Source organism: Nicotiana tabacum, chromosome 15 (genome assembly GCF_000715075.1).
Source record: "Nicotiana tabacum cultivar K326 chromosome 15, ASM71507v2, whole genome shotgun sequence".
Classification (NCBI taxonomy): Eukaryota; Viridiplantae; Streptophyta; class Magnoliopsida; order Solanales; family Solanaceae; genus Nicotiana; species Nicotiana tabacum.
The window spans coordinates 3,921,266-3,937,337 of NC_134094.1; the positions used below are offsets into that span (position 1 = coordinate 3,921,266).

At 36.2% G+C, this 16,072-nt stretch overlaps 1 protein-coding gene across 1 annotated transcript; it reads right to left on the reverse strand.

Moving 5' to 3' along the window:
* Nucleotides 1–483: 483 nt before the first annotated feature.
* Nucleotides 484–915, reverse strand: LOC142169950 (secreted RxLR effector protein 161-like). Its single transcript, XM_075231896.1, has one exon. The coding sequence runs from the start codon at nucleotides 913–915 to the stop codon at nucleotides 484–486; it is 432 nt and encodes a 143-aa protein (XP_075087997.1).
* Between the last annotated feature and the right edge of the window lie 15,157 nt (nucleotides 916–16,072).

Here is a 16,072-nt window from a genome sequence, read left to right on the forward strand (position 1 = left end):
AATCGGGGTCTGTACTGTAGCAGGATACTATTCTACCACTAGACCATTGGTGCATTTTGTTTTAAGATTGTCTTTTATTTGATTTATACTCTTTAATTGAATTTTTGCACGAAAATAACCGACCAAAGTTGGTCGGTTTTATTAAAAAATAAAATTACCGACCAAAGTTGGTCGTTTTTTTTAAAATGACTGGCCGAATTAACCGACCAATTTTGGTCGGTTTTTTTAATATTAAATTTTATTTATTTTAATTGAAAAACCGACCAAAGTTGGTCGGTTTCTTGAAATATAAATTTCGCGGGACTCAAAAATAGTTTTCCGCATTTTTGCGCCAAAGAAAACCGACCAAAGTTGGTCGGTTTCGTAAAATAAAATTAAAAAATAAAATATTTTGAAAAACCGACCAACTTTGGTCAATTTTTTGGCCGGTTGTTTGACTGACTAAAGTTTGTCGATCGACCTTGGTCTTTTTTTGCCGAATTTCTAGTAGTGTTCAACAATTGAAAGGGCCACTGAGTTTTGTTTTCTAGTTCCCCATGAAATTAGACACGAACCCAAAAAATGTGCCATACTAGAAGTGCTTTTCCTATCCACCAGATAACCAACATAGTTAGCATCAACATACCATATTAAGTCAAACTTATCTTCTGAGGGATAGTAGAAAACCAGGTCCTGCGTTCCTTTGAGATACCTCAGAATTCTCTTTGCAGCCTTCAGATGAAACTCCTTTGGATTGGATTGAAACGTGGCACAGAGTCCCACACTGAAAACAATGTCTGGTCTACTTGCTGTGAGATACAGAAGTGACCCAATAATGCCTCTATACATAGTCTCGTTTACAGGAGAACCAGGTTCATCCATATTCAGGCGAGTGGTAGTGGCAATAGGTGTATCAATGATCTTTGAACTTTCCATCTCAAATCTCTTTAGAAGCTCTTTGATGTACTTTTACTGACTTATCATCGTGCCCCTAGGAGTTTGCTTAACTTGTAGACCCAAGAATAAACTCAATTCCCCCATCATGCTTATTTCAAACTCACTTCCCATGAGTCTTGCAAATTCTTCACACAAAGAGTCATTTGTTGCTCTGAAGATAATTTCATCAACATAGACTTGCACTATGAGCAGGTTCCTCCCTCGTTTCTTCAGAAATAGAGTGTTGTCAATTTTCTCTCTTGTAAAGCCATTTTCTAGAAGAAACTTGGACAACCTTTCATACCATGCACGAGGAACCTGCTTCAGTCCATATAATGCCTTGTCAAGTTTAAAGACGTGCTCATGATGCTCATGGCACTCGAAACCAGGTGGTTGCTTGACGAAAACTTCTTCTTTCAGAAAGCCATTCAGAAATGCACTTTTGACATCTATTTGAAACAATTTGAATTCCATATGAGATGCAAAGGCAATAAGGATTCTGATGGCCTCCATTCGAGCAACTAGAGCAAAAATTTCATCATAGTTGATTCCTTCTTCTTGATTATACTCTTGAACTACTAAACTTGCCTTATTTATTGTGGTGTTTCCAAACTCATCAAGTTCATTTCTAAATACCCACCTGGTTCCTATGATAGTTCTGTCAGCGGGTCAAGGAACTAGGTGTCATACGATGCTCCTCTCAAATTGATGAAGCTCATCTTGCATAGCCGTAATCCAGTCAGCATATTTCAATGATTCTTTGATATTTTTGGGCTCAATTTGAGAGAGAAATGCAGATAAGGCAAGTGATTTTCTAGACTTTGATCTAGTTTGAATTCTTCAGTCAAGGGGGTGATCACATTTTGAAGAGGGTGTGAGCTTTTGAGCTTCCAGTTGGACACCTGAATCTCATTATGAGAGGTTCCAGGTTATTATGCATATGATCCATGTGTCCCGTTCCTCACCTCAACAGCTGGAGTTCCATGTACAATATCCACAACTCTGTTTTCTGCTTCAGTTATTGTGATTGAGGGACCGAGTTCCTCTATGTCAGCTGGAGATTCAAATGTGCCATTGTCATTTGATTCCTTGACCTGACTTATTATATTGTCCTTTCTATTTGCCATGTCAATAGCTTCACCAGGGACATTTGATAACTCTCCATCTTGATCAGCCTTATCATGTGCAACTTTTCCAAGAGGGTGTTGTGCTTCGTCAAAGATCACATGCATGCTTTCCTCAACACATTGAGTTCTTTTGTTGTATACCTTGAAGGCTTTGCTTTGAGATGAATATCCAAGAAATATTCCTTCATCACTCTTGGCATCAAACTTTCCCAGAGCTTCCTTACCATTATTGAGGACAAAGCATTTGCAACCAAATGTCCTCAAGTGTGTTAGCTTAGGTTTTCTCCCATTTAGCAGTTCATACGGGGTTTTGTTCATGAGGGACCTGATCATGCACCTATTCACTAAGTAGCATGCAGTGTTGACTGCCTCTGCCCAGAAACCTTTTGCAACACCACTATCAATCAGCATTGTCCTAGCCATGTCTTTAAGAGTCCTATTTTTCCTCTCCACGATACCGTTTTGTTGAGGTGTTCTTGGAGCTGAAAAATTATGACTTATACCATTTTCAGCACAGAACTCGTCGAACTTTGCATTGTCGAATTTTGTACCATGATCAGATCTTATACTCAGAGCATTATGGCTCATCTTTACTTGGATCTTTTTGAAAAAAAGCAGCAAACACTGAAAAGGTCTCATCTTTGGGTCTGAGGAACAGGGTCCATGTGAAACTGGAGTAGTCATCCTCGATGACAAAAATGTACTTCTTTCCTCGTCTACTTGGCACTATCATAGGTCCACATAGATCTATATGGAGGAGATCAAGTGGCCTTGAGGTGTTTACTTCCTTTTGGGGTTTGATGGAGGACCTGATCTGCTTTCCTTTTACACATGCATCACACACTTTGTGATATTTGAAGCTTGACTTAGACAATCCACGAACCAGGTCTTTCCTGACCAACTTGTTCAACAATGTAAAACTTGCATGGCCCAACCTTCTATGCCATAGTTCAGAATCATCATCCATAACACTCAGAAACGTGAGATCCCCATTTGTGACTGTGTAAATTTTTGACACAAATTCCACCTTGTTGCTTTTGTCGCATATCTGAGAAACACTCAGCAAGGTGTACTTCAGGCCATTCACATAATACACATTTTCGATTGAGTGAGTGGAGACTTCCCAACTCTTCCTACTCTAAGAATGTATCCCTTTTTGCCATTTTCAAAGGATACACTCCCTCATTGCAGGGCTTTGAGTGAAAGAAAATCATTAGTGCCTCCAGTCATATGCTTCGAGCAGCCACTATCCATGTACCATCTTTGGCTGCTTCCTTTCATTGTTCCCTGCAAAAGAGAATCAAGGATTAGACTTAGGAACCCAAACAAGTTTGGGTCCCTTGTAATGAATAAACGGGTGAATCAAAGTTCTTTTTGTCCAAGCAGGCAATACACGTTTGTTATATGAGGGAGTCGATTTTTAGCAATAGTTACTTTTTCAGCAAAACCTTTATTTTTTTGCTGGGACTGGAATCTAGCTTTACATGTTTCCTTGAAATATCCAGTGTTACCACAATGAGTGCAGAGCGAGTTATCAGAAACAGTAATGTACATGTTATGTGGGTTGTAAGGGGTTTTTTCCTTTTGGAACCCGATTCCCTGCCTGTTCCCCCCACTGTTCATATACATAGCAGTGATTGCATCAGAGGATGAGGTCCACATAAGAGATTATTCTAGGTCACTCTTCACTCTGCCTAGATCTTCTTGAAGTTGTTTATTTTTCTCAAGCTCAGCACACAGACTAGATTTTACTGATTTTAGCTCATTTTCAAGCCTAAGGTGTGCCTCACTTGCAACTTCTTTTCCCTTTTGAGTGTTCATAGGCCTACTTTCCCTTCTTAGTTCCTCAATTGTTTCCTTTAGGTCTACAACTACTACCAATAGGAAATCTCTCTCATGCTCTATGTTTGCAATTCTCTCATTCAAAATATCTTTTTCCCTTTTTAAACTCTCAATTGTCTATCTTAGATCAACCGCAACCACCACTAGATCATCTCTCTTGTGTTCTATTTCTCCTAGTTCTGTGGTTAGCGTATTTTTATCATTAATGAGACTATGATAAGCATTAATAAAAATATTAGCCAAAGATATAAGCTTCTTTTGAGAATAGGATTTTAAATTTCTTTGGATATCCAGAAAGTTTACCTAAACTTCATCGTCATCTTCCCCATCCTCATCTGATTTAGTCATTAGAGCAAATATGGAATCATATTCAGCTGCTTCACTTTCTACTACCATCATGGAGCTGTCACCTTGATCATCATCATCTCCGAATTAGCTGGAGGAGTCTCCCCGTGCAGCAAGAGTTTGTTTCACAACATTGTCAGTGACATCTTTTCTCTTGAACTTTTTGTCAGAACCTGGTTCTTTTTGCCTCCTTTGTCTGTGTTGTGCTTGTACTGGTCTTACTTAAGGAGAGGGCAGTCCTTGATGATGTGTCCTGACTTCCCGCATTTATGACATAGGTCATACCCTCTTGGCTTGCTTGAACTACCCCTCTTTGGGATACCTCCATTTCTGCGAACCATTTTCTGAAATCTCTTTGTCAGATATGCCATATCAGCATCCTGACCTCCTGAGTCATTGTTGTTTGTTTTGAGGACCAGGTTCTTCTCTAGTTTAGGCTCTCTTCTCTCATTGTCTTTCTTTTTCTTCATTTCATAAGTTTTCATATTATCAATGAGTTCATCAATGGTCAGCTTCTGCAAATCCTTTGCCTCTGTGATGGCGTTTACCTTGCTTTCCCAGGAACCGGGTAATACACTAAGTATTTTTCTGACAAGTTTGTTCCTGGGAATGATTTATCCCAGTGAGTGAAGCTCATTGATGATAGAGGTGAAGCGAGTGTGCATGCCCTGAATGGACTCGTCGTCCTTCATTTTGAAGAGCTCATACTCAGTTGTCAACATGTCGATCTTCGACTACTTGACTTGAGTTGTCCCTTCGTGTGTTGTTTGAAGAGCTTCCCAGATCTCCTTAGCACTCTAACAAGCTGAGATGCGGTTGTATTCATCTGGTCCGATTCCACAGACAAGAATCTCTTTTGCCTTGAAATTCTTCTCAATAGCCTTTCTGTCAGCATCGTTGTACTCTTTTCTCATTTTTGGGACTGTAATTGTTCCCTCATCAACAATTTTCATGGGAATAAAAGGTCCGTCATAGATTACATCCCACAACTCTGAGTCCTTAGCCATGGTGAAATCATGCATTCTTGTTTTTCACCAACCATAGTATTGGCCGTTGAATCTATGTGGTTTGTACGTTGATTGTCCTTCCTCGAAATTTGGTGGAGCAACCATGATGAAGATCTTTTCTAGGTGTTAATCTTTTAGATAGAACCTGCTCTGATACTAATTGATAGAAACTAAGGGTCCATCAAACTATGTAGAGAACCAGGTTCTCTATAAGTTTTCACATAACACACGCATACTGCAGTAAGTAAGTGACACAATAGAATTTTACGTGGAAACTTCCGAGCTCACGGAATTAAAAACCACGACCTACCCTTGTAGGATTTCAACTTCACTACTGAGCAAACTTCAGATTACAAACTATTGTAACCTAGGAATTAACCTCTTAATCTCTCACTAACTTGTAACAAGTATATTACAAGCCCCTTGTAATAACTTTATTACAAAGCTTACAACTCGACTAACTCTAGCCAAGACACCAACACAAGGTTTATGATTTTACAAAGATTTCCTACGCAATGCTTCTAACTAAGCTAAGTAGGAATTACAAGTAAAGTGCTTTAACAAAGGTGCAACATAACTAAGGACATGTAATGACTCAATACAGGAAACTGGTCCTTTGTTATGTTGTTCTTTGTTTTTGATGCCCTTGAGAATCACTTGCAAGATTGACACACACTTGAGAGAATGCTTGATCGATTCTTGAATGTGCAAATGTTTTGTTTTTACCTTTGCATGATGTTAACAAATTATTTGTGACATCACTTGAATGATGCAAGCAAGTTAGGTAAAGGGCATTCCCCATAAAGTTTACTGCTGCACTGTTTTTGCACTGTTGCGTGTGCAGACAGCAACTTTACAGCTGTGGGGAGTTGACTTGTACAGTCACCAAGGGAACTGGTGGCCATCTATTCCCTCTGTTGTTCCTTTGACTTTGAAGAGTTGAACCACGTCCCCGACTTGAAACTTGTTGTTCTTTAAGTACTTGAGGATGTGTAACAGGTTCCTTATCTGGTTCTTATCATTAAGTTTGTTAGATCATCAAAACATAACAGAGATACATATAACCTATCATTATCTATAGGTTAAAAACACTTTCAAACAATGTATTAATAATACCAAAGTTAATACATGTATTATTTTTCCTAATATATTAATTCTATCAAGTTAATAAATGTATTATTTTTCCTAATATATTAATTCTACCAAATGAACGACCCCTTAGTGTTTTTGGCACTAGTGGGTTTTTGTGGTTCAATTCAACTGAATATATATATATATATATATATATATATATATATATATATATATATATATATATATATATATATATATATATATAAAAGAATTAAAATCTATACATATAACCATTAAGATCGCACTCATTTTGAACTACAATAATAAATCATTTGTAATGCATCTAATAAACGCATCCGCTTTATCAATTATCATACAGATGACAAATTAATAATCCAACTTAAAAGTTGTTGAAAATCAACTGTTCCTTATGTGTGTTTGGGCCCTATTCAAGTTCAATTAATGATACTCATATTAAAAACAAAAGGCAACTAAAAGACAACAAAAGGTTTCTCTTTCTCAAATATAGCATTTGCGACATAAATTAAAATATATAATAGTATTAGTTAATTAATTTGTTGTGGTTTGCTGGATATTTAAATGGATGAGAATTAACCAACAAGGCCTTGTAGTTACAATATCCAATTATCCATGAATGGCTACAAGATGCCACATTCAAACATATTTAATGATAATTTAATTTGTCTTTTTGTTTGGTCATAAATTAATTCGTCTAGTCACTTCCTTTGTGACAATACCTTAACCTAAAATATTCAAAAACAACGTCTCTCATAATTGTACAAACCCCTTTTCTGTCACATAATTGTCTCATTGCCGGGTCATAACATTAATATACTAAAAAGAAAGATTCACCTAAATTTAAAACAATCATTTCTTCCAGTATTTTCTGGTTTTTCTTTAAAAAAATATATTTTTAGCCGTTTCCAAAAATAATAGCAGACAAAATATATATTCCATATATATATGTGTATTATATACAAAAATTATACATATTTTATATACTTTTTGACTTACGAATGCAATTAATTTCAGCCAGTCAATCGATTTTGTATTTTGCCCGGTTTTAAGTTTGCTATCGAGGCCAGCATTTAATTTGGTATGAAACAATGAAATCTAGAGTTTAGGTTCAAGAAGATACATAAAAAGATATTGGACATAGGATTATTTACCTTATCTTTTAACAAAAAAAAAGTTCAAAAGTTGAAAGTTATATTATTTTTAAATATGAAAATATATCATTCTCTTTAGAACAGATCAAAAAAGTATATTTACCACATAAATTGAGACAAATAAAATATAATACATTGATCATGTCGTAGTTGATAAAAGTGGCGATTAAGAGAAATGCTGGTCCCCGATATATTTTTCGCTAGTTTCATCATCCATGTTTGGTAAAGAGAAAAATCTTGACTACTATAAAATTTGTGAAACAAAATCAATCAATTGAACTATTTATATATGCACCTATAATAATTGTAAAAGTTGTGCCTTCGTAATTTAGATGTGAGGAGTTAAAATGAATTTAGTATTTTTTATTACGACGTTGATATATATGTTACAAAAATATATTTTTTAAATTATTATTTGAACCCATAATTTTAAAAGTGTATGAGTTCAGTAATAAAAATATAAAAGACTGAACTCATCAAATTAAAATTCTGAATTCGCCTCTGAGTATAACCTTTCTAGTTGCATATGTATTTATTTTATAAGAGATATCACCAATTACTCTAACATTGATATATTTAGCCACTGATTAGAATGAACCTAGAAAAGAACTAAGAAATGAAACAAATAATGCAGTAAAGAGAAAGTATAACAAAAATAAATAACGTATATATGCAATTCAAGCAACTTCACATATTATTTGTACTCATAAATAAATTTAAGCAAATGATTTTGTGATATCAAATAATGTTTTCTATAATTGACATGTTCAAGTCTCTTTGTATTTGGCTTCATTAGCTACTTCATGTGTGGCCTAGACTGTTATTACGGTTAGGATTTTAATTATACCATACCTCCTACCCTCTGAACTTCCTAGATTGAGCTGGTCCAAAGTATTTCGGGCAAAGCTAGGAACGTGCGTCAAACCTTTCGGCCCCGTGTTAACCACATAAAAGAGACGATTCGGAAATGCGGATTTAGTAAAAGTCGGTACCAAGATTGACTAATTAAAGAATTCTTGTATTCTTAGATGCCCGGCAAGACGCAAGAAAGACCTAAAAGGCGAAAGAAGCCCTTCGATAAAATGAAAGTCCCCCGCCACAGTTTAGATATTCTATTCGTCAACGGAAATTTTTTATACCATCAAATTACCAACGTAATTTAATTTTTTTATATCGTCAGTGCATAATACATCGTCATGTTCTTTATGGCGTAGAGTCCTTTATTGGTTCTGCCAATCAGGTATAATGCTGCTTAGTGCTTACTACAAAATTGCAAATATTTAGTTAGCTTGGGCTGACCCGTATAACTACGTAAAAGCCCAAAGATTGCTCCAATGAAGATCCAGCTTCTCCAGAAGTTGGGCCACGTATAAGCCCAATAGAGGGTTTTAGACCTTTGGTAGATAAAGATATATATATATACACACACTAGTGAATCCCATATATATATATATATATATATATATATATATATATATATATATATATATATACTAGTGAATTTGTCCGCGCTTCGCGCGGTAGACAAAAAATATCATAAAAGTCATATTTCAATTACATGTGTATTTCTCATAATATCTAAATTTCTAAAAATATTAAACCCCAATACGATATTGATATACAAAATATAAATTATACCAAAGTGTTCTTTCTGAATGGGTTTCCCAGCTGGTGCTCGATAATTACATTGGGGCACACTAATGTGATTTTGCATTGCGTAAGCCCATTAAAAGGAAAGCGTTCCGTAAAGGATTTTTTTTCTTCATTTTAACATCGAACTAGAGACCGCTTATATTATGGGTAACGATAAGGGTGGATTTATCTTGAGCGAAGCGGTGTCACGTGACACCGCTTCGTCGGAAAATTTTATGAAATACTTATATATTATTAAAATGCAGTACCTAACAAACGTATAATTTTGTTAAAGTGACCCCGCTTGACATAATCGGCTGGGTAGTTCGTTTGGTCAAGCTTCCCGGTGTTAATTAAACAAAAACATAAAACAATGGGTCAAGAACTAAATACATCTGCTCTAGAGACAATAAATTATTTAATATCTTTTGAGTCTGAAGGTTGTTGCAACTTCTATAAGAACATTCGCAGATTATTTATGAGTTTTTGAGAGATAGTTTGGTGCCTTTTGTTGGGATTTTAAGCTTGTGTAGCTTAAAGAGGGTGAATGAGAAATGGAGAAAAAATAAAATATTTGAGTTTTCCTCCTTGACAAAGGGACATTGTCCCATATTGGAGGAAGTAAAGGCTTTTGATGGGTATATATATAATTGCTCTTATTCTAGCTCTTAAAGAGTTAAGAAGAAGGCAAGCCTCGCACCGTCGTCGTCGTCGCTCGGCTTCGGCTGGCTTTGGCTTCGGCTTCGGTCAAAGATCGATTGATTGATTAATCTTTAAACGGAAAGTGAAAGCTGATGGCACTATTGACAAATATAAGGCAAGACTTGTTGTTAAAGGTTATATACAAAAGGAAGGCCTTGATTACTTTGACACTTACTCGCCAGTAACGAGGATAACATCTATTAGGGTGTTAGTGGCACTAGCGGTCGTGTATGGTCTTGAAATCCATCAAATGGATGTTAAAACAGCTTTCTTAAATGGAGAATTAGAGGAAGAGATTTACATGGAACAACCTGAGGGTTTTGTGGTTCCTGGTAAAGAAAAGAAAGTGTGCAAACTTGTTAAGTCGCTTTATGGACTTAAACAAGCACCCAAACAATGGCATGCCAAATTTGACCAAACAATGTTGGCAAGTGGGTTTAAAATCAACGAGTGCGACAAATGTGTTTACATTAAAAACACTCCACGTCATGAAGTCATTGTTTGTTTATATATTGATGACATGTTGATAATGAGCAAAAACATGGCAGATATAAATGCTACTAAGCGCATGTTGGCTAGCAAATTCGATATGAAAGACTTAGGAGTTGCTGATGTGATTTTAGGAATCAGAATTCACAAGACCTCACAAGGTCTAGTATTATCACAGTCTCACTACATTGAAAAGGTACTTGACAAGTTCAAGTATTTGGATTTCAAAATTGCCAAGACTCCAATTGATGTGAGCTATGCACTTCAAAAAAATGAAGGTGAAAGTGACTCACAATTGGACTATGCAAGAGTATTGGAAAGTTTGATGTATATCATCAATTGTATACGACCAGATATAGCATGTGTTATTAGTAAACTGAGTCGGTTTACAAGTAATCCCAATCACATACATTAGATGGCAATGTAACGAGTTTTGGGGTATCTCAAACATACTCAAAATTACGCTTTGCATTATAACAAATATCCCTCCGTGATCGAGGGATATAGTGATGCAAATTGGATCACTGGATCATCTGAAGTTAAATCCATGAGTGGATATGTTTTCACAATTGGGGATGGAGCAGTGTCGTGGAAATCATCCAAACAAACATGCATCGCCCGTTCTACAATGGAATCTGAATTCATAGCTTTATATAAGGCCGGTGAAGAAGCTGAATAGCTCCGGAATTTCTTGGAAGATATTCTATTTTGGCCCAAACTTTTGGCACCTATTTGTATACATTGTGATAGTCAAGCGGCAATAGGCAGGGCAGGGAGCGTTATGTATAACGGAAAATCTCGTCATATACGACGGAGACACAATACCGTTAGACAACTACTCTCTAGTGGTGTTATCACAATTGACTACATAAAGTCAAGAGATAACGTGTCGGATCCACTTACAAAAGGCCTATCTAGAGAGGTAGTTGAAAGATCATCAAAGGGAATGGGGTTAAGGTCTAGGACAAGTCATCATGGCGGTAACTCTACTGAGCAGACTGGAGATCCCACGAGCTAGGTTCAAAGAGATCAAACAAAGTTATGAATGACAGTTCAACATTGTCAAATAACTCAACCCATTCTCGTGATGAAGACAATGTTCAGAAATCGAGGTAAAGCATTAAGGCTTTTTGATGAGTCAACAAATCTTAAAGGTTTTTTAATGATTTGCTAAGTCTGGCAGGATATGACCAGATAGTGTGTCTATAGGATTACACGTTTAGAAATCACCTATGTGTGTGTGAAGTGTAAACCGCTTCAAGGGTAATGAAAGTAAAGGCCCATTCTCTAAGCACTCATGAAACCAGGCGGTGTTCATGGCTGAAACGAACACAACCGTGCGAACCATAGATGGTTAAGGATTGATTGTGACTTATGTTGTCTAGGTATACAACAAAGCTCGACGGTTCAAAGATATCAAATCTACCGATTGACCGAGTATATCCGATATAAGTTCACTACGGAAAGTTCAAAGAAAAACCTACTTATCCAGATGCAATTAATTTTTGCATGTAAAACACACACGCGTCCGCGCATTCCTTTATTTTATAGCATTTTCCCCATTCATGTGGGAGATTGTTGGGATTTTAAGTTTGTGTAGTTTAAAGAGGGTGAATGAGAAATGGAGGGAAAATAAAATATTTGAGTTTCCCCTTCTTGGCAAAGGGACATTGTCCCATATTGGAGAAAGAAAAGGCTTTTGATGAGTATATATATAATTTCTCTTCTTCTAGCTCTTAAAGAGTTAAGAAGAAGGCAAGCCTCGCGCCGTCGTTGTCGTCGCTCGCTCGGCTCGGCTTCAGATTTGGATTTGGATTTGGATTTGGTCAAAGATCGATTGATTAATTAATTTTTTTTGGAAAAAATTCCTTTCAATTATTTATTTAATTAATTAAATAATTAACGAAAAATTCAATCCGGAATAATCCATGACCCGCGACCCGGTTCGGTCATGCCCGTTTTCTTTCCCGAATTATTTTAAATCCGTTTTCCCGCAATATTTCAAAAAACCTGTTCCAACAGCCATGGCTGTTTCTGAAAGGTTGCAAACCTTTTCAGAAACAATGCCAGCATCTCTATAAATATACTTTGAATCCCAGAATCTTTCCTTACGAAATTTTCTGATCTTTTTCTTTTTCTTCTGCACAAAAATTCCAGTGTGTTTTACAGCCTTCGAGTGGCTCGATATTCACCGACGTTTTTGGTACCAACACTCCGGTGAGTTAAATTATTCTATCCTGGGAGGATATATTCCAGCACCTCGGTACTTTAGGGGAATAATTTCCTTAAGGACACACTATGTATTCAGTGGGCTCGATTTATTCCTATACTATTTTTCCAAAATTTATTTCGTTAAACAAGTATTACTAACTTCCTGTTTTGTTTATATATTTCAGAAAGTTTAATGATTTAATTGTTTATTACAGCAATACAGATTTATAACAATCTTAAGGAAATTATTTTATTATATTCTGTATTTTATTTGTGGAGATTAAAACATGTGTGGTTTTCTACTCCTTCTGAATTTTACTATTCTGATTTGAAGATATAAAAACTTCATCAGAGTATTGAAATTCAGAAAACGATTTGAAGAACATAAAAACTTTATCGTTTTCTGTGAAACAGTATATAAAAGCATCGGTTTTATTTATTATACATACTGGTTGTTGTTAATAACAATATTGTTTACTGTTCTGGTTTTGCCATTAATTGAACTCTTCTGTTGTTTACAGTGAGAAATGGCAATTGATAACGGAAATTCTTCTACAACTGTTGCGGCAACGACGATAGCCACGTCAAGCCGGACTGTTGTTCCACCGGCAGAGAAATCGGGAAAATTTTCCGGAGCCAACTTCAAAGGATGGAAGCAAAGGGTGTTCTTCTGGCTTACCACACTTGATATGCAGAAATTCACTAGTGAAGAACCTCTAGTGCCTGCTGCGGACATGCCGGACAACGAGAAATTCATGATTGTTGAGGTGTGGAAGCAGGCAGATTTTCTTTGCAAAGGCTATATCTTAAGCGCTTTAGAGGATAACTTGTACAATGTGTACAGTGCAATGAATACTTCGAAAGAATTATGAGACGCACTTGAGAAGAAGTACAAGACTGAAGATGCATGCTTGAAGAAGTTCGTAGTTGCCAAGTTTCTAGACTATAAAATGATAGACAACAAAACTGTTGGAACCCAAGTTCGGGATCTTCAACTTATTTTTCATGACCTTATTGCTGAAGGTATGGTCGTGAATGAAGCATTTCAAGTGGCTGCAATGATTGAAAAATTGCCTCCTTCGTGGAGAGATTTCAAGAACTATCTTAAGCACAAGCGCAAAGAAATGAAGTTGGAAGATCTTGTGATTCGTCTCAAGATTGAGGAAGACAACAAAACAGCCGAGAAGAAGTCTCGTGGAAATTCAACAATCATGGGAGCTAATATCGTTGAGGAGACATCTCCAAAAAGTAAGAAGATAAAGAGGTCTTCTAGACAGACTAAGGAGTAGAACAAAAAGAAATTCAAGGGCATCTGCTACAATTGTGGAAAACCGGTCACAAAGGCCCTGATTGTCGTCTCCCGAAAAAGTATAAGAAGAAGGGACAGGCCAATATAGTGGAGAAGAATGATAACATTGATGATCTGTGTGCAATGCTTTTGGAATGCAACCTAGTTGGAAATCCGAAGGAGTGGATTGACTCTGGAGCCACTCGACATGTTTGTGCTGTCAAGGAAGTATTTACGACTTACTCTACTGCTGGTCCCGAAGAAGAGCTTTCCATGGGAAATACTGCAATAGCCAAGATTCAAGGTTATGGGAAGATATTCCTGAAGATGACTTCCGGCAAGGTGTTAACGCTCAACAACGTTCTCCATGTTCCTACTATTAGAAAGAATTTAGTTTCTACTTCTTTGCTTGTTAAGAATGGATTCAAATGTGTATTTGTTTCTGATAAAGTTGTTGTAAGAAAGAATGAAATGTATGTTGGAAAGGGCTACCTCACAGAGGGCCTCTTCAAACTAAATGTAATGGTTGTTGACAGTATGAATAAAATTTCAGCTTCTTCTTATTTATTGGAGTCAAATGAGATATGGCATATTCGTTTAGGACATGTCAATTACAAAACCTTGCAGAAGTTAATTAATTTAGAAGTATTGCCTAAGTTCGAGTGTAATAAATCAAAATGTCAAATATGTGTTGAGTCTAAATTTGTAAAACATCCTTATAAGTCTATTGAAAGGAATTCAAATCATTTAGACTTAATTCATACTGACATTTGTGATATGAAGTCGACACCATCTCGAGGTGGGAAAAAATATTTTATTACTTTTATTAACGATTGCACTCGATATTGTTATGTTTATTTTCTTAATAGTAAGGATGAAATAATTGAAGTATTTAATCAATACAAGAATGAAGTGGAGAATCAATTGAATAAAAAGATCAAAATGATTAGAAGTGATAGGGGTGGAGAATATGAATTTCCGTTTGCAGAAATATGTTCGGAATATGGAATTATCCATCAAACTACTGCACCTTACACACCTCAATCCAATGGAATTGCGGAAAGGAAAAATCGGACATTAAAGGAAATGATGAATTCTTTATTAATGAGTTCTGGATTACCGCGGAGTTTGTGGGGCAAAGCTATCCTTACAGCTAACTGAATACTCAATAGAGTACCTCACAGCAAAACGCAATCTATTCCATATGAAAAATGGAAAGGAAGAAAACCCAACTTGAAATATTTCAAAGTGTGGGGGTGTCTAGCAAAGGTACAAGTTCCTTTACCTAAAAGGGTTAAAATCGGACCAAAAACTGTTGATTGCATTTTCATTGGATATGCTACAAATAGTAAAGCATGTCGGTTTTTGGTTCATAAATCCGATAATCCCGAAATTCACGTTAATATGGTAATGGAATCAGATAATGCTGAATTCTTTGAAAGCATCAATCCGTATAAAATTGAATGTGAGTCGTTAAGTGAAAGACCTAAACGACCTCGGGAAGAACCAAAGGAAAATACTCCAAGTATAGAAGATCCAAGGCGTAGCAAACGTCAAATAACATTAACTTCCTTTAGACCATATTTTATGACATTCTTGCTTGAAAATGAGCCTCAAACTTTTAAAGCAGCTATGTCATCTTCTGATTCAGCGTTTTGGAAAGAGGCAGTCAATAATGAGATTCAATCAATTTTGGATAACCATACATGGGAATTGGTAGATCTTCCTCTGGGAAATAAGCCTTTAGGTTCGAAATGGATCTTTAAATGGAAAGTGAAAGCTGATGGCACCATTGACAAATATAAGGCAAGATTTATTGTCAAAGTATATAGACAAAAGGAAGGCCTTGATTACTTTGACACTTACTCTCCAGTAATGAGGATAACATCTATTAGGATGTTAGTGGCACTAGCGGCCGTGTATGGTCTTGAAATCCATCAAATGGATGTTAAAACAGCTTTCTTAAATAGAGAATTAGAGGAAGAGATTTACATGGAACAACCTGAGAGTTTTGTGGTTCCTGGTAAAGAAAAGAAAGAGTGCAAACTTGTTAAGTCGCTTTATAGACTTAAACAAGCACCCAAACAATGGCATGCCAAATTTGACCAAACAATGTTGGCAAGTGGGTTTAAAATCAACGAGTGCAACAAATGAGTTTACATTAAAACCACTCCACGTCATGAAGTCATTGTTTGTTTATATGTTGATGACATGTTGATAATGAGCAAAAACATGGCAGATATAAATGCT